Genomic DNA, 22,678 nt, shown 5'->3' with positions numbered 1-22,678 from the left:
TTCTTTTTTCACTATACTTAGAAAACTAGAAATGTGCAAATAGGAGTTCAAGTAGGGATGGTAATGGGGAGGGTAGGGTAAGGGGATTAAATTACCATCCCCATACCCGACTTCATTCCTCATCCCCTTACCCGCCCCAATCCCCGTAATAAGATACTGGGGATTCCCCATCCCCGTCCCCGTCCCCATTGGGGATTAGGTCCATGTACCCGCCTCAATCCCCGTTAACAATATTACTAATATATTATATAAAAATTCATATAAATAATTATGAATTGTAAAATATGAAGTTAAAATCAAACATCAAAATAATATAAATTTCTTATTTCAATCAAGGAAAATTGACATGTTGATAAAGATCTTTTATTAAAATAATCTTCCTTTTTTTTAACATATTTATTAACAGAATTTAAATATTGACAAAAGGATGAAATTTACATAAATATTTATTTATAAATAATATCAAATATATATATATATATACAAATCCTATCCAGAGCGGAGCTCCGCTTTGAAATTAACGTGTGAAGTTCGAGTTTTCGGTCACTTTTCAGTCGCATATCCACATCTCGACCGTTCAGTTTTTAGGTACTAGTGTATAGATCCTCTCTGCAAATTTTCAGCCAAATTGATGATCGTTAAGGTATCTAACTCGCTTAAACCAATGGACTGACTGAATCTGTCAACCTGAACCGTACTAGCTTTAAGGCAATTATCAATGCCTTAACGATCATCAATTTGGCTGAAAATTTGCAGAGACGATCTATACACTAGTACCTAAAAACTGAACGGTCGAGATGTAGATATGCAACCGAAAAGTGACCCAAAACTCGGACTTCACACGTTAATTTTCAAAGCGGAGCTCCGCTCTGGATAGGATCTGTATATATATATAATTTCAGATAATTCTTATTGGGTGGGTATGGGGATGGGGATCAAAAATCATCCCCGCCCCGTACCCGATTTCAGAATTCGAATACTAGGGATCCCCATCCCTGTTACCCGATTTCACCCGAATTTCTCCCCGTTAGGGTCGAATACCCGATGGGGATTTTTGTCATCCCTAAGTTCAAGTTGGTAATTATTACTAAATAGTTCATTGCTTGTTGAAAATAGGGTTTTTGTCCATTTACTCCATTTCTAGAGATTTTTTTCCCACTTACCCCATTAAGTTTTTTTAATTCCCTCTTACCCAATACACTCTAAGGGAGTCTTCCCTAATACCCCATTAAGATTTTTTTTTTTGTTTTTAATTTTTTTTAATACCATTTTACCCCTCACCCCTTTGTTACTTAGAGAGAGAGAGAGAAACCATAGGAGACTTCGCCGGAGCCCGTCACCGGTCGCCGGAATCCGGTCACCGGCCGCCGCCCATCGGACCTTTCAGAAAACCTCACCGGAAATGTTTATTACCCCAATAGACATCTATTGCCCACCAATAAAGGGGCAATAGACCTCTATTGCCCCCCAATAGACGTATATCAACCATATATTGCCCCCTAATAGAATTTTTGGTCTATTGCCCCCCCCCCCCCCCATAGGACTTTCGTTTGCAGAATGAAAACTAATATTTATAAAATTAGACAAAATTGCCCCCCAATAGAACTTTTGGTCTATTGCCCCCAATTGACGACTATCAGCCATGTATTGGCCCCCAATAGACGTCTATTGCCCCCCATAGGACTTTCGTTTGCAGAATGAAAACTAATATTTCTAAAATTAGACAAAAAAAAATTTGATTAAAGAAAAAAAAACGAAGAGATTACATCAATTTAAAACATGCATCTATTGGCTCCAATAAAACCTTTTTTTCTTTCTTTTTGGGCTTCTGGCATATTTTACCACCAAAAAAAAAAAAAACTGATTTGGGTCAAGCACCAACAGACCAGACTCAATCAAGGACCCGGTCAGAGTCGCTGCAGGTATAGCGGTGGAGCGAGAGAGGCCGAAAAGCTCTTATCCATCTCTCTCTTCGGAATCGGAACCGGAAGCCTTCGGTGTTGTGCTGGACGTCGAACTCAGTGGCTCCATTTTCGATCTTTGGCTGTCGAAGGTGAAACCATCTAAAACCGGACTAGAACAAAGCTCCGATCTCGTCCTCCGGGTCCGGAGCCTCCATGGCGCGGAAGTGCAGGCGTCGTGCTGTGGGGGAGGGAGGAAGAGAGAGAGAGATTGAGTGTTTTCTGATCTGCATCAGAGGATGAGAGAGAGTGTGTGCATATTGAAGGGATGACGACGACGGAGGCAAGCGACGGAGGCAAACTGGCCAGTGACGTCTTCTGTCCGATTCCGACAAGGAAGGAGCGACAGGGATAGAGAGAGAGAGAGAGAGCCGACGTCTGGTGTGAGAGAGAGACTGAATCTGAGGGAGGAGAGAGATTAGAGTGGCATCATGTAGTTTTTTAATTAGGTGAAGGGTAAAGTTGTCATTTCTCTTTAAATTGGGTTAATGGGAATAAAAATTTATTGCTGGCCGGTAAGTGAGATAACTTTGGCTCATTTTGGGGCTTTTGGTCAATGACCCTTGAAAATAAGTATCCAATGCTACATGAACAATCCACTTTCAAAGAAACTACCAATAAGATCGATTTTGCTTGAAATTAACCTTGCTTAGGGAATGACCCCATGGGTTTCTAACAGTCACTTTCTGAATTAAGTACTATAGAGCCAAGTGCTCTGCTATAGTGCTATTGCTATAATCAAATCTAGGACCTCCTACTTATATATGAATGTAGACTAATTAAGTCATTAAACCAAATATTTGTGGACATTAATAATTTATTTGTTTCTGTTTTGAAGTAACCAAAATTTTTTGTAGTATATCAACCTGTGATTTATCTTGGTGCTCCTAGCTAGCTACTACATTTTTTATTTTGTTAAGTATATTTTAGTGATCTTTCTATCCTTTTATTAGAAGAGGTCTAAGTTTCAAGACCCTACGCTTCTCTTTATTTATATAATATGAAAAATTTTACAGTATATTAAGGTATCAGCTCATCAAATGTTAACCAACTCCCTATAACGATAAACTAGCTCATAAAATTTTACAGAATATTAAGGTATTTATGTCTTTTCACTTCATATCCCTATTGTTTTAAATCATATGTAGGAAAAAAAAAAAAAAAAACTTTTTTGTTTTTTTTTTGTTTTGAATGTACTTATTTTCTATTTTATGTTGGATTCTTTCAAATTGCAGGCACGAGTCTAAATTTATTGAAAACATTATCGAAGAGATTTCAGTACAAGTATTAAATCGTACCTATTTGAATGTGGCTAAGTATCCTGTTGGAATAGAGTCTCGTTCACGAGATATATATCAACTTTTTGGCGTTGGAGTAGATGATGTTCGCACGATAGGTATATGTGGGATTGCTGGAATAGGCAAGTCAACAATAGCCAAAGCAGTTTATAATTCAATTGTCCATACGTTTGAAGTTGGCTATTTTTTGGAGAATATTCAAGACAATTCAACAACACATGGAGGGCCAATCCAACCACAAGAGATTTTTCCATATGAGATTTTAGGGGGAAAGCAGATGGAGGTCACCAATGTTGATGAACGAATCAGCATGATAAGGGAAATGTTGAGACACAAAAGGGTTCTCTTGATTCTTGATGATGTGAATCAAATGGACGAGTTAAGCAAATTAATTGGAGGCTCTGAATGGTTGGGCTTGGGTAGTAGAATTATCATGACAACAAGAGATAAACATCTACTAACTTCTCATCAAGTTAACCTTATATACGAGGTTAAGGAATTAGATTTTGATGAAGCATTCGAGCTCTTTAGTTGGAATGCTTTCCGAAGAAGTAAACCTCCGGATGATTTTGCCAAACTCACAATTACAATAGTAAACTATGCTCAGGGGCTTCCATTAGGTCTCATAATTTTAGGATCACTTCTATGTGGTAAAACTATAGATCAATGGAACACAATTTTCGATGGTTATAAAAGAGCACCTAACTTGAAGATTCAAGAAATTCTTAAAATAAGTTATAATGCACTGGAAGACTCAGTCAAAGAAGTATTTCTTGACATTGCATGTTTCTTAAATGGTAAAGATAAGAACTATGTGATAAAAATGTTGGATAGTTGCCACTTCGACCCGGAATATGGTATTGAAGTACTCAGAGAAAAGTCTCTGATATATATTAATGAAAATCATGTTCAGATGATTGACTTGTTAGAAGAAATGGGCAAAGATATAGTTCGTCAAGACTCTCTATTAAAGCCTGAAAACCGTAGTAGATTATGGTTCTACAAGGATGTTAACCATGTTCTAATGGAAAACACTGTAAGTTCATATTTAAAATCATATATTTTGTTTTACTAAATTTAATATTGGAAGCAAGGCCTTATGTAGAATATTACTTTATTATTGAAATCTTAAAAAATAGAAATGTATGAAAATTTTCACTTTTAATTTGTTAAATGACTTGAGGTGTCATTTTTTTTTTCAGGATACAAATAGACTGAATTCATTGAAAGACATCGTGATCAAGATGCCCAGACCAAATGATTTATACTTGTCTGCTAAAAGTTTCTCAAAGGTGGATTTCTTCAACTTTCTATAACTTACATAATGCATGCATATCTATACTATTATTAAGATAAGAGACTTTGTTAGCCAAAATCTAAAATTTTGACAGAATTGACCCTAGAAGATTAATAAACTTTGAGAATTAATTAAATCACAAGAATAATTAAGACATTTACAAAATGTATTTTTATTTAAAAAATTTGAAAAAAAAGTATCCACAACCCACTTTTCTCTCTCCCATTTTCTTTTCTCTGCAATAACCAACTTTTTTCTTTTATATTTTCTGAAAAAAAAAATTAATAACTTGCACATACAAAGCATGTGTGGAAAAATGCTAGTACTATTATTAAGAGAAGAGAGTTTGCTTTCCAAAATTGAATTTTTTTACTAATTTAACCTTTATATATTAAAAACTATGAAATATAATTAATCAATAAGAATAATATGGTAAATTATAAAATAGGAAAAAAAAATAAATAAAAAAAACAGAAAATGTGGTAGTTATACGGGAAGTTTTTCCACTACCTTTAACTTCTCTCCACACACATAGTGGGTGGTCCTTGCTAGTATATATAAAAGTTTCGTGTTGACAACTTCTAAATGAGTTCAGGTCCTTGAATTGGTTTGGATGTTCCTAATGATCTTTGACATCGAATTTTTGTCCATGGAAAATTGTTACATCCAACATGTCTCAAACGTATTTGGGGTTAGCCTAAGTGGTTACCGAGAGCGATTATGTTAGAATTAGGTTAAAGCAAGGGTTTGATCTGTTCTAGTGTACACAAAAAAAAATTAATACGTCTCCAACTATAATGTTGTAGAGGTAAGCAAACCATGCAGGAGTCCGGCCCGCTTAAGGTTTGCGCAGTATAGCATGGGCATAATTAAAGACAAGGCAGGCCAGACCGGCTGGGCTTCTCTTGAGCACGATCTGCCACAGGCCTGCTCGTTAAAAATGTAAATAATTCACTTGTTTATCATTTTTACCACATTAATGTTGTTAAAATAATTACTTATAAAAAAAAATGTTGTTAAAATAATTAATGATTTTATATATAAAGTGCTAAAATTTTAGTTAACCCTCAAATATAACTTTTTTTTTAACAGATATTTCAGTTATTCTTCTTCTTTTCAAATTTCAAACAATTAAAAACACATTTCATCAATCAAGGCCTGCTCACCTAAGGGACAGTTTTTAAGAGACTGTGAGGGACAAGTGAATCTGACGGCTGAAAATAAATGCACAGTTTTAAGTTGTTATAATTTCTGCTTTTATATATATATATATTTTTTAATAAAGGGCTGGTGCGGCTGCCCTCAAGCCTTGATTAATGAAACTGTCGAATACAAGGGGGGAACATTGAGCCTAAACCCCTGATTACAATAAGCATCTAGAGAACGTCCTGAAATACTATCATGAGTCTCTACCAAATAATTGTATTCAACTAGGCACCAACTAGCAAAGAGCGCTCTACTAGCGACTCTATCTGCTTTGATATAGCGGTGACATAACGGAAAGATAACTCGATATGTAACTCGATTACAACGTAGCATAATTACCATACGCACAGCTTTCCTACTATGTTGCCGCCAGAATATTAATCCGACGACACTTAGTCTCACCCTACCACTAGGAGGTAGCGACCATTTGACGAAGTAAGGAACTCGCCGCCTACCTAGAGCAGACAAGGCACTTTGAGTGCACACTTTGATATAGCGGTGACATAACGGAAAGATAACTCGATATGTAACTCAATTACAACGTAGCATAATTACCATACGCACAGCTTTCCTACTATGTTGCCGCCAGAATATTAATCCGACGACACTTAGTCTCACCCAACCACTAGGAGGTAACGACCATTTGACGAAGCAAGGAACTCGCCGCCTACCTAGAGCAGACAAGGCACTTTGAGTGCACACACAAGCATATAGCCCGACTAGCCTTACTCCACAGATGTAAGGACGTATTACTCGCAAACAGCGCAACAGAACTAAATAACAGCAATAAAGAAAAACATTATTAAAGTAAATAGCCAAGTCTGGGCCCAAGAAGTGAGCCCAAACCCAATCACCAGTCCAGGAAGCAAGGAGAGTACAGGCCATGTGTAAGGCCCAGTTGAGGTCAAACCCAGCCACCACCGACGGATCGCCACCGCCTGAACAGAAAGATCACGTCAGATCCTTCCCCAGATCGGATCCAATTCCTTCCCCAGATCGGATTTCTGCTTTTATATTTAATACATGTGGTTGAGATGCATTTGTCCCTCACAGTCCCTTAAAATTGTCCCTTAGGTGAGCAAATCTGTTCATCAGTCCAAGTCTATTGCGCATTTTCAAGGCCAAATTGTCAAATTAATTTTAAATTTTAAGACTTAGATTCAGATTTTTTTTTAATGGTAAAATGTTGTCGAGAACGGATTGATTACATCCTACTCAAATTGGTCTAAATCAGCAACTAGACTAGCTATATACCAAATTATGGTGAATTTGCAATTATGCAGGGTTGATGTTTTGGCTTCTAGTTACAATTTGAATACGGTTCTTCTGGTCCACATTTTCCAAATTGCATTTTCATGTTGTGCCTTCAATTAAAAGCACTAAAATCATGAACTCTTATCCCAAAATTATCTTATATATCTAAAAGCTCCAATTAGTTGATAGTTCCTATTATTGATTTGTAATGTAGGCTACTTCAGCGGATTGGGCCTTTTTACTCGTTGGTCTCTTCCTAGAGATTTCTTCAGTATTCGTTGACCAGGAATCATCTCCAAGTAAGCCCTTGTATGCTTTCGTTGGTATGCTATTAGCAATTGCAGCTCTACTCACTTGCATATGTGAGCTCATTCACAAGGGTATAAAGGAAAGAGTAGTGCTGAGGCGTTGTGGAATGTTATGGTGGTTTCATTATCCCCGTTCCCGTTATGTACTTTTTGGTACCCTTCCCAATTGTTTCGGATTAGTTGGTGGCATCTTTCAGTGCATTTGCTCGACGATTCAGTATGTTTACTACATTCGGTATGGTAAAGATCCGATCAAAGTTTCCCTTTTGCCTGCCATCTTTCTTATATGTCTGGCTATTTCAAGATTGAATTGGACTCGTAGGGATGAGACCATTGAACAAAATGATTAAGCAGATTGCGAGAAAGCAAGAGATGGTTCTTAAAGGAAATGTTACTGTGAGTTTAAGTATGTAATTGTAGTTAAGTAATGGGAATGCAGTTTGGGATTTATGCAATGAAGGAGTTGGATTGGCTGATGTTAATTATCTGTAAACAATAACAAGTATATCAAGAATATATTCTAGCTTTCAACTTATTTGTACTTTGATTCATTGACTTCATTTTTGTTGCTTTTAGATTGAAAGGAGTGATAAGAGCTAAAAGGAACATAGGTGTAATAATATACCACAAAAAACATAGGAGTGACTTAGTTTCCATGGTCATGTTCAGCCTAAATAACAATAAAACTAGCTTCTTCTTCCTTTTTTCCCCTTTTTTTCCGACAGAGAGACTGTTGGAATTATCTTTCTCCTACAATAACTCTCCAAACATATGTCGAAGTAAAAAAAAAAAAATGTGCAGATAAGAATGTCCAAAAGACAATGAGGGAGCTCTTCCTTCTTTTCTATTACAAAAACCACACAAAGCTAGATGAATATATGGATTCATGAAATGCTTGACCATCACCTTCGAGGTTGGCAAACTAAGCTTTTATCAAAAGCAGGTAAATATGTGCTTATTAAGGCAGTGGCCCAAGCTATATATTCTTATACAATGTCAGTGTTCCAATTACTGTTAGGATGTTGTGATATGGGGCATACAATTACAACTGAAGTAGAAACTATAAAAACGAATGGAGCACAAAATGATAGGTAAATTGCAGAAGGATTTTACTATAACAAAAGGATACAACAATTTCTCTCTCTGCAATAAGGAGAGCACAATTGACAGTACCCTCTCTTTTATAACAGGAGGAAATACACTCTAACTCACAAAATGGAATCAAGACTCAATAACATAGAACCTCTATTTATACCAGATAGAGGCGGTTACAACTAGTATTCTTACAGCCTAAGAATACTTGGCTGGAGGTGAGCTGTAATCACAACATTACTGCAGCTAACATATGCTATAAAGGAATCCACCGAATCCACCATTTTTTACTTTTCAAAAACTTAAGCAAGAAGTAAAAGTGGCTTTACCGCCAAATATCTCCCACTTAAAGTCACTGTTGCAATTCTTCCATCCTTTCTACACTTGCCATGTCCATGCTGCTTATGTTTTTACTAGGCCAATAAAGATCGACACCAAATAAACTTGTCATTCGTAATCAGATTTGTTAGAGCATCTGCTAGGTTGTCATTCGTATGGATTTTTTGTATATCCACACTTCATTCTTCCACCTTCTCACGAACGAAGTGATATTGAACTCGTAGGTGCTTTGTCTTTGAGTGAAATGCTGGATTCTTTGCCAGGTGCAAAGCGCTCTGACTATCACAAAATAGAGCAATCTTCTCTTGTTTGTGTCTGAGCTCCTCTAGTAGCATTTGCAACCATATTGCCTCTTTGCTAGCTTGTGTAGCTGCGACGTATTCTGCCTCTGTCGTAGAAGTAGCCATTTTAGACTGCAGTTTCGAAACCCAGTATACACATAACCTGTGGTGGGCTTGCTCTTGTCAAGATCACCTGCATAATCTGAATCAACATAGCCTCTAACAGTAAAATCTAATCCTCCATAACATAATGCAGCATTTGAGGTACCCTTGACATATCTTAGGATCCTCTTTCAGCACTCAAATGCTCTTTACCAGGATTAATCATGTATCGACTAACCGCTCCCACTTGATAGGAGCATTTTAATGCGACGTTTTAACTGCATTTCCCTACATTTTCTGCGTTATTTCCTTAATAAAACTCTGTTTAGGAAAGTTTCCATTCTCCGATTGGGAAAGTTCCTATTTGTAGAAAGTTTCTATTTTTGTAGTTTCTATTTTTCATTTTTTGGAAAGTTTCCATTTTCAGTTTAGGAAAGTTGCCATTTTTCATTTTAGGAAAGTTTCTATTTTTCTTAAAAGTTTCTATTTTCAGGACCTCGGAGCTAAAAAGTGGAAATGAACTCATAAATGGAAAGAGGAGCTTGCACACGTTAAGGGGAGCAAAAATGAGAAACAATGGACCACAAAAATGAGCAGAAATAAAGAAAAGAAGTTTTCCTGCTTCAACCAGGAAACCCTGCGAAAAGGAGAAGAGCTTACCAAGCAAGTTTCCAACGCAACCATGAAAAAGAAATGGAAAAATGAAGTGTTATGACGTTGGAAGGTGACAAGGCTTGAAGTTGAAGCAACAAGGCCCAAGAACTCTCAAGACTTATTGGATTTTCAGCAAAATGGATCAAAGGCCCACAAAAGCCCATGGAATTAGGGTTTGTGACGCAATGAAGAAACCCTAGAGATGTTTGCCGTCCAAAGCCAAGAGATAAACAAGGGAGATGGCGTGAAAATCAGAAATTAAAAGAAGATTTCGGTTGAGATTTTCTAGGGCAATTTTTATGGAAAGAAAATATACTTGGAGACTTATCTAGGGGATTTGCCGTGAGAAACTAAGAAGAAGGAAGGAAGCAACGTGAAACCCTAGCATGACACACCAAGAGATTTTCTAGGGGAGAGTTTTAAGGAAAGACAAAGTGTGGACATCAAGAAACGGCTCAAAAGGTGTCTAGATTCATCCCTAAAATCCCTAAAGGTATTTTGGCCGAAATAAAAGAGAGAAAATCAGAAAATATTCAAGGAATTTCGGCAAGAATATTTAGGGAGATATTTTAGAGAAATTTGTGATTGGTTGGACCACCTCATAGGGCTTATGTGGCAAGCAAGCATTGGAGGAAGTCATGTGGAATTATCACATTAATTCCGTGGAAAATAAAGAGGAGTGCACGGCTTGGAGAGCAAGGAGGCCGTGCTCCTATATATACTCTCTCAATGAAGACGTCTAGGGTTCCTTTCCTTTACGTTTACACTTTAGAAAAAAATCAGAAAACCTCTAGAATTGCCGTGAGCTTCTCCATCCTCTAGAGCAAGCCACGAAGTTCAAGCAAGGCCAAGGAAGAGAACAAGAAGCCGTGATCTATTCCTCCACCATCCACCTTTGAAGCTTGCTTTCGAGTAACAAAGGATTCTATCGTTATTCACCCATCATCATCTTCCATCCACGGTGTAATTCAACCTCTACTTTGTAACCTTTGCTTTGAATTTCGTTGGCTTTGCCCTAGTTGACATATATGTTTGAACAAATATTAATTTCTGGAATTTTATATGATTGAATGAAATTTTCAGATTCTATTATTGTTATTCGAGAGTTGCTTATGTGAGTTTGTTTAATTAAATTTGCTTTATAGATATCTTTTGTATTTTAATCTTATGTGGTTCGAAACACTTAGGGTTTTGATATGAATGTTGCTAGGTTTAAGAACATGAATCAACTTTTTGTTTTGTGTAAACTTGAATCAAAGTAGTAAAGGTTTTGGACAAATATCGAATTTAATTAAAGAGGATTGCAATTAGGTGGACTTTTTCATACTAAGTTGCACACTTGAGTTTATAGCCTTTCTATGCGTTTCATGCATTAAACAGGTCATGATTGACTAGCTTTCTAGGGCTTGATTACATGTTTGATAGGATTAATCTTTGTGATTACACTTAGGTTAATTAGCATTGAAAAGTAAAAAAATGGGAAATTATTTGCTTTCGAATATTTCACATGATCAACTCCTTTCTCATGACTTAGATGAACAATATTAGGGTTTGAATCGATTTTAATCATAGTTTCGGTTTTGATCTTTGTTTTCTCATTCCATTCGTGTTTTATTGTTTTTTATGTTTTACTTAGTTTATTTTCGAAAACCAAAAACCAAAAATTCCCCCCTTTTTCGTAAATAATGTTTATACTTGTGAATATCTTTGTGAATATTATACTTTGTTTTAATTTAATTGTTTAATTGTTTGACAATGACAGGTGTACCCTCAATCCCCGGAATAGAACGGTCCCTGTAGACCCCGTGAAATTCCAAACGTCACTTTTTGACGGGAAAATTTTTCGCGACCTTTGTTCGGCTAAATACTTTTGGAAATAGTTTGGGCCTTGGGCCCGAGAATAGCGTAAGGTTAGAGTCCAAAATTTACTCTGGACACCCAACCAACGGGTATGCTAGTGAACCTAGCCCAATAAGTTAGTCAACCTTTGACCCAAACCTCTTCCTTGATCCAATATGGTCCTTGTAGCTCATAATGACATCTTTGCATAATTTTGAAATATACTTGTGCGTGTGTTTACGATTTTCTTATTTTACCTTTCTTAATAATTGGCGAAATTTCTGCTCGCCTTACCCGAAGCTTACTCGTCAAGCATCTCACCGACTTTCAAAAGCACAATTTATTTACTCCTTATGTTTTTCAAACTCGAGCAAAACTCCGACAAAACTTGCCTTGCCATTTTTTCTATCTAAAAATAAGTTTTGTGAGACCCGATCCTTATTTGGCATTGTCAACACTTTAATTTGAGTTTTCTTGTATTTACTTATTTTACTTTTATTTTCCCCATCATTTTGGGTTTTTACCACCTTATTCTTTTACCCCAAATTTATCTGCCCAAAGCTGAGCCTTCTCCTTCACACGCAAAACTCAGCTTTTCCTCTTTCCTTGTTCACGTCAGAGTTGGACAGAGAGAAAAGGAGCCTCGTTCAGCTCTTCCCCTCCACGTTTCCATCATGCAAAGGGCAACTCCTCCAAGAACATCATCTCAGACCTTCAAAAGAGAGAACCCAGGCCATAAATCGTCATTCACCCTTCTCTTCTCACCTTTCCTCTCGTCCCTGGACACATCAGTCCGTTTACGAGCCTCGAAACACCTAGTTCGAGATCTCCGATCAGAAAACGTTCTTCATCAAAGTTGTTCGCCTATGTCTCCTCTATCTAGCCTCCAAATTTCAGCTCCATCGGAATTGATTTGAGACCTGTACACCCCTCGAAGCGGAAGCTGTTCCGGAGCAAGCCTGTTCCGGATTTCTGCTTAAACTTCCTCTCTTGCTCTACCCGAATCCCCAACACCTTGCTTGAGACTGATACCAACAGTTGGTAAGATTCTTAAGCCATCAAGTTCTCCTTTGTTTCCTCGATTTTAGACTCAATACGTTCAAAACACCTCATTTACATATTGAGCAGTCTCTGTTTCACTTTGCATGTTCGAGACTGAGCAAACTTCTTGGCCTGTGGCTGGACTCGATCCAATCAGCTCCTTCAGCTCTCTTTCCTGTTGAAATCCTCAAGAGAAGCTCATCTTTTTTTGTTAGTTTTTGGTGAGTATCATCCTTTCCTTAACACTATGTATTTTTGGTTGTTGTTACAAACTCTTGCAGATTACAACTTGTCACTATTGTGGTGGGAACCTTGTTGTTTTAGCTTAGAACCTTTCATTCTTTCTGATGTGTTTGGGGTATGCTAAACCATGGTTATTTTGAACATTGAAATCATGCTTGATCAAAGAGTTTATTTGTGTTACTGTTGTCCAAACACCATGTCTTCAAAACATCATGTTAGTGAGCTACAAGACCTTCCCCTTATAGTATTGAAGGGTGACTGAGACTTTAAGCCTTTAGAAGCTTTAGATACTTTTTGTAGGTGTCTTAGAGTCTACTTAACCAGCCATTTTGGGTACCAAAAGAGCTTTACACAAAAGAACCAGTTTCTGCAGATTTTCAGTTTTCAGTAAAATCTGACCCAGTTGCATTCATTTCAAAACTGGAGCTAAACCGTTGAGAATTTGGGGTCAGTTTCTTCTAGAGAAATATATTAGACAAATATATGAACGTTACAGAATTTGAATCACCCCAAAAGCATTTTTCTGGAATTAGTTATGCAATTTTGAAATAGGGGGACAGAAGCTTGTATTTCTGGAAAGAATCTGCACATTGTTTTACTTCAGCCTTTAAAACCTTTACTCTTTGTTTGGTTTCACTTGAAATTCAATAGCCATTTCAATCGTACTGAGTTGGTTGACAAGCCATCCTTCTTTCAAAATTTCTCAAGAATTTATCTCAAGTGCTTTGAACACTTTTCCTTGGCCCTTAACAGTTCTTACTTATACTCTGTTTCCAGCTTTTGACAACTTATCTTTGAAAGGTGTTTCTGCCACTTTTTCCTGAAAAACCAACTCTCCCTTAGTGCCCAAATGGTCTGGTTATTAGCTAGTCAATTAGGTTAAAGGAAAGGTTCTCTTTGGAGAGTATTGCGTGTGAATAGCTAGCCTAGTTTATCGTTATTAATGCCGCTTATTGATCTAGGCTTGACATCGTGGTGGAATCTTGTGAAGTGGTGGTTGCTACAAGGTTGCATTGAGGCCAAGTGCTGCAAGAGAAAGCTCGAGTTCCAGGTAGGGGATGCCTTTAACTCTATCTATGCTTTTCTTGCATATACTATGTTTTATATGAGGCCTCTTGCATGGTTTTTGGAAATTTTACAATTGAAATGGTTTGCGTGGATTGAATTGATGTGTTGGCAATTGATGGGGATGTAAGGAGAGGTCAGTTCCTCCTTGAGCCACCGGTGGTGGGCAGTGTGCACCATGCCCTTGTTATCTCCCCTTTGTCTCTAGCCTTGTGATTAATGAATTCCGGAAAGTGATTGGCTAGATGGACGGTTGTGATGGAAGTGTGAAAGATGATCAATTGCCGTGGGATTGTAGTTACGTGGTGACGATCACGTGGAAGCGCAAACCGGTTTTATCTACTTCTTTTATTCAAAACAATAACTCATGTTTTTAAACTTAGATATGGGGGCGGGCATGGGCAATGACTGGATGTAGGAGCCTAACCCCTACTTTAGTTTGTTTTGCAGGCTGTTGTTGTTGAAGCTTGGGCACGGAGGATAATCCTTGGAGGACACAATTTGTTTTACTATATTTAAAGTTTATTTCCTTTCGGCTTGCTTGATTTCACTAAAGTTTTGTAACACTATGTATGGTTGATGATGTGTGTGATTGCTTACCACCAAAGTGGAACCCTAGGGTTAGAACCTCCATTTGAATTTAGGTCCTAGTGGGCTAGACCTAGAAGACTCACATAAATTACCATTTAATGAACTTAATGCAAACTTGGGGCTAAGAATTAAAAATTGACATAGGTTCTAAAACTCAACTCAACACCACCTTCCTTTCCTCTTATTCGCCTAGTTCGTAATCTTGTGATTACGAGCCAAGCCCACTATACAAGCCCAAGAATTTCGGGCTTATAGATTTCTTGCTTTCCAACCTAAAGGCCTTGTCTCTTTGAGGAATTCTAGGCCCAAAACACTTACTCCAAGTGTCGCAGGAGTAGGGTTCCTTGGGGAGGCGGCGCTGTGGTAATCCGGTCTCCGGGTCGCCACAGTCCCTATTTGCTTATACTACTAACGATATTTTCAGGGTTAAATTATGCGCTTGCTTTGAGCGTATCACCACTACTTGTGCAATGTCTGGTCTTGTGCAAACCATAGCAAACATTAAGCTACCTACTTTTGATGCGTACGGTACTCGAGACATTTTCATCCTCTCTACTTCGTGATACGCTACAAGTAAGCGCGCAATTTAACCCTGCAAAATATAGTTGTCAGTATAGAATAAGTAGGAATCGTTCAAGCCTGAGATTGAGGGTACACCTGTAACTGCATAAACAAATAAAGAATAAGTTTAAGTTATTATTTACAAAAATAAAACAAAGAATTGAAATATATACAAGAAAACACAAATAAGGGGGTGTTTGGATTATAAAATCGAAAATTAAAATAAAATAAAGAAAATGTAAAAACACATATACAAGGGGTGAAACGCAAGGAACAAAGATTAAAACCACAATCACATGAATGAAATCCAATCACAATTCCTATAGTTGATTTTCTATGTCATGAGAAAGAAGTTGACCATGTGAAACGTTAATAAGCAAACGATTTCCCATATTTTACTTTCCTTGAATAATTGATCTAAGTGAAAGTACCTAAATCAATCCTATTGAACATGCAATCATAGTCTAGAAAGCTAGCTACTCAAGAACGCATTCAATGCATGAAGAACAAAGAAAGGATGTCAACCAAAGTGCACAACCTAGCTAGTATGAAAAAGTTCATCTATTTGCAATCCTCCTTAATTGATTTCGACTTTTATCCAAAGCCTTTACTACTTATGATTTAGGTTTACAAAACTATTAAGTGAATTGTTAACCTAAATCTAGCTCTAATTACATGCATATATCCTAAGTTGGCCACCAAATAACACATACATATAAAAGTTTTTTATAATCCAAAATCAATTAAGCAATCTCACATAAGCAACATAGAAATCAACACATAGAAATCACAACTTTATTTCAAAACATATAAAGGGGCTTTAAACTTTGCCCTTAACGTCGTGTTAACTAGAATTCATAACTCTACTAATCAAACAAAGGAAAACAAAAGAAAGTATGAAATACACCATGAAAGATGAATGACAAAACCTTGAGACGAAGAACTTGAAGATCCTTGAAAGCAAACAATCTTCTAGGGACAACACAAGAGTGGATGGCGGCTAGGATCTTCATGTATTGCATGACTTCTTCTCCTCCTTGGTGTGTGAAAAGAATGAAAGAATTGGTGAATGAGGCTTGCAAGGTGCATCTATATATAGGAGACGTCTGGGGCTTCTGGATTCTTCTTTGGGCTAAATACTAGTTAGTACCCGGTGGTTTAGGTACAAAATCAATTCAGTCCCTGGACTTCTAATTTCATCAAGAACACCCCTGCACTTTCAATTTTGATCTAATAGGTCCAATTCGTTAATATTCTTTCAAATAGTTGGATTATTCGTTGAAAAACTATTTATTTTTAATAGTAGGACTCAATCCTAAATTGACAATGCAGACCACCTTGACACCACATCATAAAATATAGGCCATATATGATCCACATTAACAAGTTAAATAACTCAATTGTCGGAAAACTAACAAATTTGACCTATTAGATCAAAATTGAAAGTGCAGGGGTGTTTTTGATGAAATTAGAAGTTCAGGGACTGAATTGATTTTGGACCTAAACCACAGGGTAATAATTTGTATTTAGTCCTTCTTCTTTTAATTTCTAGGAATTATCTTATTGATCCACACAGCATTAGCCAATCAGATAATTCCACGTCATCCTTCATGTGTCATCCAACCAATGGGAAGCCTCCAAAATAACACCTTGATTAAAGGGAGATTATTTTTGCATTAATTACATGATTATTTTCTGATTTATCTCCTCAATTTCAGCCAAGAATGAAATGTGGACTTCAAGGAATATATCTGGACCTGTTTTCAACCTTTCTGCATGTTGTAATCCCTTGAAATTCTCCTTCATTATCTGTAGAAGTCTCCCTTTGGCCACAATCATGTCTAGATGCATTTAGGATTTAATGGAGATGTCATTATCCAAATATATACTTGAAATTCGGCCACAATCAGTCTATGTCTAATGTGGGCTCCAAATTTGATTTTTAACCATATTTTCTTGTCAAAAATGACTCCCAATCCGTATCACCTTTGTAGAGGACGTTTTGAGCTTGTTCTTGGGCTCTCCTAGTCCACCAATGTATCCTATTGTCGTCAGAACTCCAAGTCCAACGAGGACTCTTCACATGAAATGTTCTTGAACCTTCCAGAATCTTTTTTTGCTTTCCTAGTTCAACTGGGACTCCTTGTGTCATTAGGATTCATTTTCCTGGCAGGAGTAGGTTTCCTAGTCCAACTAGGACTCTGCATTTTTCGCCATTTTTCTTCATTTCTCCGATCTAGTTGACCAAGGATTCCTACTTTGACTAAGTTTCCTAGTCAGACCAGGATTTCCTGGTCGGATCAGGATTTTCTTCATTTTAGCTCATTTCTGCATCCCTTGTACCTTCTACTTGTTATTTCCAACGTCTTACATCATTTTCAGGTGCCTTTAAGCTCATTTCCTTGTCATTTATTCCAATGTACCTAGAAAACGGAAACTAAGTTAAAAACGGATTAAGTTAAGGAAATAACGAAGCAAAATATGAGGAATTGGCTATTAAAACATTGCATTAAAATGCTCCTATCACTTCGTTGCTAGGACTCATACTTGAGGATAACTTGAAATTAATAGGAAGAGGGGTAGACATTTGACTCACAATCTTGCATGTTGAAGGGTCACAAGATTTTCTTCAAGTAGTTTTTCTGAGAAAGCCAAATCTTCCTACTATATCTGTGTCGATAAATTTGCATCCCTAGAATCTTGTTTGCTTGTCCCAAGTCCTTCATTTCAAACTCCCTAGCCAACTGTGCCTTCAAGTCTTTAATATGATGATCTTTGTTGGGGCCTACTACCAACATGTCGTCAATGTACAACAACAGAATAATGAAATCACCATCACCAAATCTCTTGTAGTAAGCACAAGGATCTATACTGAGTCTGTTGTATCCAAGGCTCATAATGAAGGAATCAAATCTCTTATACCAACGTCTCGGCGCGTGTTTGAGACTGTATAGAGATTTGTTCAACCTGCAAACCAAGTTCTCTTTTTCTTTTTCTTTTTCAAATCCATCTAGTTGGAGTATGTATATCTTTTCTTCAAGCTCTCCATGAAGAAACACAATTTTCACATCTAACTGCTCTAAGCACAAGTCAAATGTAGCACACATCACCTGACTACTCGAACTGTTATGAGTCGAACAACAGGAGAGAATATTTCGTTGAAGTCAATGCCATCTTTCTAAGCGAATCCTTTCACCACCAATCTAACACGATACCGCTCTACTTGGTCAGTGCCATCTCCTTTGATCTTGTAGACCTATTTGTTTCCAATGGCCTTCCTTCCTTGTGGTAGTGGAACAAGATCCCATGTCTTGTTTTTATGAAGGGCTTCAATTTTTCTTGCATTGCTGCCATCCACAAAGAAGCTTCTTGGTCTTTTGTAGCCTCATGGAAAGTTGATGGCTCTCCATCCTCTGTTAGTAGACAGTATGCGACATTTCCCTCCATAATGTATTGTGAGTGCCAAGCTAGTTCTCTTCTCAACTCGTGGAGTTTTAAACTCAACTTGTTCTTGTTCTTGGTGATCTAGTGTTGCTTCAGAAGAATCTGGAACTTCTTATTATTGTTTATCTTCAACTTGAATTGTAATAGTCTCTGGTTGCTCTCTTGAAGTGCTATCATTTTCTTTTCCTCTTACCTTGTCTTCTATAAATATTACATCTTTGTTGATTATCACCTTATGGGTAGTGGGATCCCATAGGCGGTAGCCCTTAACTCCATCAGCATACCCTAAGAAAATGCATTTTCTGGATTTTGAATCCAGTTTTGATGTTTCTTGGGATCAAGTAGGCTGATGGAGGTCCACAAGGCCCGTGGGCTCAAAGCTCGGCCCGACCAGCATAAAAGTCCGCCTCGGTGGGTAGAGGGTCGGGCTTGGTTTAGGGGTTTAAAACCCGACCCGGGCCATAGGCCCGACCCGGAAAAGCCCGTAAATTAATTTAATTAGCTTAATTTTATTTACTTTACACTTCCATAAATTGTTAAAAATAGCTCGGGTGTCCAAAATAATCAAAGAAAATTTCATAAACTCGTCATGTAGTGTGTGTTATTATTATATCCAAAGTCTCGTATCTGCGGTTGTCACGCCATCGGTCAACCAAGAAGGAATACAAGTGACGACGGTTGACCAATTCGATCGAATTCGAAAATATGGTGAAATTGGCTAATTTTTTTGCCACACTCATAATTTAATGTAATAATCTCATCCAACGGTCGGTTTTCCCATTTTCTTTGAATTGATAGAGGTTGCCCTTTGGAGTGTATGATATATAAATATAGGTATATAAAAGTAACTAAGTTTGACCTAGTTGATTGAATTCGAAACGAGAACCAAATTGGCTGGATTTTTTATAACCACGATAAAACATTACAATCTCTCCATCGAGCGGTTGGTTTCTCCAAATTCATTTTCCACTTCATGGTTGCTTTAGAATTAACCTCAAAAATTTAAATGCAATATATAAGTCATACAATTTTAGGAGGCAAATTGGTATAGGTCAACGTCTTTGTAATTAAAATTGAAATTTTTATCTATTGTCCACGCACATCCATCGATGGAATATTTACAAACGTGATGTGAAAAAATAAGCACGTTTCGCGATCGTCACGTCATCGGTCGACCAAGAAGACATACAAGTAACGACGGTTGACCAATTCGATCGAATTCAAAAATATGGTGAAATTGGCTAAATTTTTTACCACACTCATAATTTATTGTAATAATCTCATCTAACGATCAGTTTTCCCATTTTCTTTGAATTGATAGAGGTTGCTCTTTGGAGTGTATGATATATAAATATAGGTTTATAAAAAATTAGTATCTTTAAAATTTTATTTGTAAATAAAGTCCGCAAGGCCCGGCCCGAAAAAGCCCGCAAGGCCCGCTTTATATGGACGGGCTTGGCTCTTGCGATCTACAATAAAGTCCGGCCCGGCCCGGCCCAGTAGTATTTAAAAATGTAATAAAGCCCGGGCCAGCCCGCTCCAAGCCCACTACGAATGGGCAGGGCCGGGCCGGCGTTGACGAGGCCTAGGGAGGGGGTTTAAAGCCCTTGAATTTGGTTTTGACTTTATTTCTGTAATTTGGGAATGAATTTGATTTTTCTGGTGTTTGGAGAATTTGACTGGAGTCCGTGATTCATTTGGGACTGGCTGAATTTTACTTGTGGAGTCAGGAATTTTGTTTGGAGTTGTAGTTGCATATAGTGAGTCACTATATTGCCTACATACCCTTTGTAGGATCAAACCGCCAAGTTAAAATGCAGAACTAACAGCTTGCTACGGTCATTCTCAACACGTAATGTTTATTTCTCAAGACAACCCTTAATTCAAATCCAACATTATATAAAAATGGGCATGAAATGAAGCACATTCAGCACAAACGATACAAAAGAAAGAGTGAAGTTGAAGTAACTTACCACAAAGAGCCCCTGAGCAACGTTGGCCTGAGCGAGCTGTTGAAGCAAAACACCCTTCACAACAGAGGGAAGGGGAACCGAGTTCTTCTCATCCTCCTCTTTTCGAGTGTGCAACCGGTAACTGTCCAACGGCGGCAACAACTGGTAAAACCCCACATACAACCAGTAAACCACAATTGGTGCAAAGGTCCCCATTGCCTCATCACTCACATACCCTTCCCAAAACACCATCTTTTTGGGAATAATCAAGTGGAATTCTTAGCTTTAGTTTCAAACAAATCTAAATATATTTACAGCTCAAGATCTAGAATTCGAATGCACATTCTCTGAACCCTGAAAACACAATGAAGAAAATCAGATAAATCCCCGAGTTTCAGAGCAATTTCAATCAAAGCAACACCATTCTCTAATACCCATTTTCCAGAATTTAATGATTTCAGCTTTTCTGAGAAACCAAATAAAGCAGGGAAAAAGGGTTTCTTACCAGATAAATGAAAACAGACATTGAAATGAAATTTAGAAAGAATTGAAATTGGTTCGACTTACAGAGAATGTGGGTTCTCATTCAGATCTAAGACTCTGTTTGGCGCACCAGCAATAGAGCAATAAGGAACACTTTTTCGTTGACAGTTGTGAGATTTCCACAAATTTAAAACAATATAAAGGCTTCTGTGTGATCTTGTTTGGGAAACAAGAAAATTATTCATTCAATTTTCTCTCCTTAAAGAAATTTCCTTTTCTGTACAGTTTACTTTCTAAAAAAACATTTCTGGCTAGAAAGACATACTCCATGCCACGTAGATTTCATGGCTTCTGGTGGGAAGCAGTGGAAGAGAGCAATAAAGAAGGGCTCTACCCACTCCCGGGATCCAAATTTTGATATTAGGACAGTGAGAATTGTTCTTTTCGATCGGCAGTAGAGATTGTTTGTTGCTTCACTCGATTTAATTCTCACCACTTTGCTCGACCAAAAAAAATAATATATTTATCATTATAGTGGTCTAATAATTTGAAGATTTAATATACGAGTCTTGGGACTTGAACATATACAGCACATGGATGGTATATATAGACATGTTTTTTACAATTGTAGACTAGTTCAAAATGGAGATGACATCGAGTGAATTTCTTAAACAAAAATTAAAGAAAACTGGAACAATCATTAAAAACTAGGGTTGGGAAAACACTCCACACACCCTCTTCCTAAAAACTTGACTCTTCTGTATTCGAAGTTCCTAGTCTGATGGCACTTACCTCTGATGTTGGTCTTTGTTCAAGTGGGTGTGTAGTGGCCGTTGTCAAAATGGGCTCCTGATGGTTTTTGGTAGTGTGAGGTTTTCTTGATCGAGGTATTTGTGAACAAGCTCGGTATTGTCGTGCTGGCAGCAACGAATGATAGGCGATTTCCCTTGGTTCAAGCTAGGGGTGCGACCATGGATGAGATTCTCTAGTTGAGTCGCGTTGGATGTTGACAAGGATCGTAGTACTTCTCGACAGGTAGAATGGTGGAGACATGAACCCTTTCTGTTATGGCAGTGTGGCTTGAGTTTTTTAAATATGTATGCGTTATGGCGGTGTAGCTTTAGTGTTTTTTTTATGGACGACTGTTGACTTTTTTTGGCAAATCGCAGGGCATATAGGGTTTTTTGGTACTGGTTTAGTGGTGATGAATTGGGTTGCAAGCAGTGGAATGTTGGATCTAGTTTGGAGTGGTAGTGGCGGTCTTCAGGCTGGCAATGATTGAGATCTAGTGCCAAACTAGGATGCAAGGAGACTTTATGTTCCTAGTTGTTGAGTAAAATTTGCACATGATGAGCGAAAATTACATCTAACATAATTTCACTCGCACTCATTTAAAAAACAGTGTTTTAATTATTTCGCATTCGACTTATTTAAGATAGAATGTGTCTCCTATTTAAAATATTCGGTGCAATGAAACACCCTTTGATTTCATTCATGAAAAACCAATTGAGGGATATAATTTTTTTTTTTTACAGCTGCACCCGAGATTTGAAGTGGGTTGCCTCTGTACCCTTACAGAAAGATCAAGGCACTCGTAGTTTAAGAGTTTCAATGAGTGAATGATCCATTGGAGGGCTTGGATTTTGGAATATGATTTGGCGAATTTG

General features: G+C 37.5%; 1 protein-coding gene and 1 long non-coding RNA gene across 2 annotated transcripts; both read left to right on the top strand.

Moving 5' to 3' along the window:
* Positions 1–63: 63 nt before the first annotated feature.
* On the top strand, positions 64–7,924 carry LOC133737498 (disease resistance protein RUN1-like). Its single transcript, XM_062165037.1, has 6 exons — positions 64–77; positions 3,197–4,295; positions 4,462–4,551; positions 7,231–7,564; positions 7,647–7,720; positions 7,901–7,924. Exons 1-6 carry the CDS (start codon positions 64–66, stop codon positions 7,922–7,924), a joined length of 1,635 nt encoding a protein of 544 aa, XP_062021021.1.
* A 4,297-nt stretch (positions 7,925–12,221) lies between these two features.
* On the top strand, positions 12,222–14,546 carry LOC133739902 (uncharacterized). Its single transcript, XR_009860878.1, has 4 exons — positions 12,222–12,672; positions 12,760–12,893; positions 13,878–13,966; positions 14,112–14,546. It is a non-coding gene; the product is annotated as an uncharacterized LOC133739902 (long non-coding RNA).
* The last annotated feature ends 8,132 nt before the right edge of the window (positions 14,547–22,678 follow it).

The sequence above is a fragment of the Rosa rugosa genome, chromosome 3 (genome assembly GCF_958449725.1).
Source record: "Rosa rugosa chromosome 3, drRosRugo1.1, whole genome shotgun sequence".
In the NCBI taxonomy this organism is placed as follows: domain Eukaryota; kingdom Viridiplantae; phylum Streptophyta; class Magnoliopsida; order Rosales; family Rosaceae; genus Rosa; species Rosa rugosa.
This window is presented reverse-complemented; position numbering and strand designations above follow the sequence as displayed.

Bases quoted from the DNA above. Each gene is read 5' to 3' on its own strand.
- LOC133737498 (XM_062165037.1), top strand. The intron at 4,296-4,461 runs GTAAGTTCATAT...TTTTTTTTTCAG, and splicing joins ATGTTCTAATGGAAAACACT to GATACAAATAGACTGAATTC. The intron at 4,552-7,230 runs GTGGATTTCTTC...TTTGTAATGTAG, and splicing joins CTGCTAAAAGTTTCTCAAAG to GCTACTTCAGCGGATTGGGC.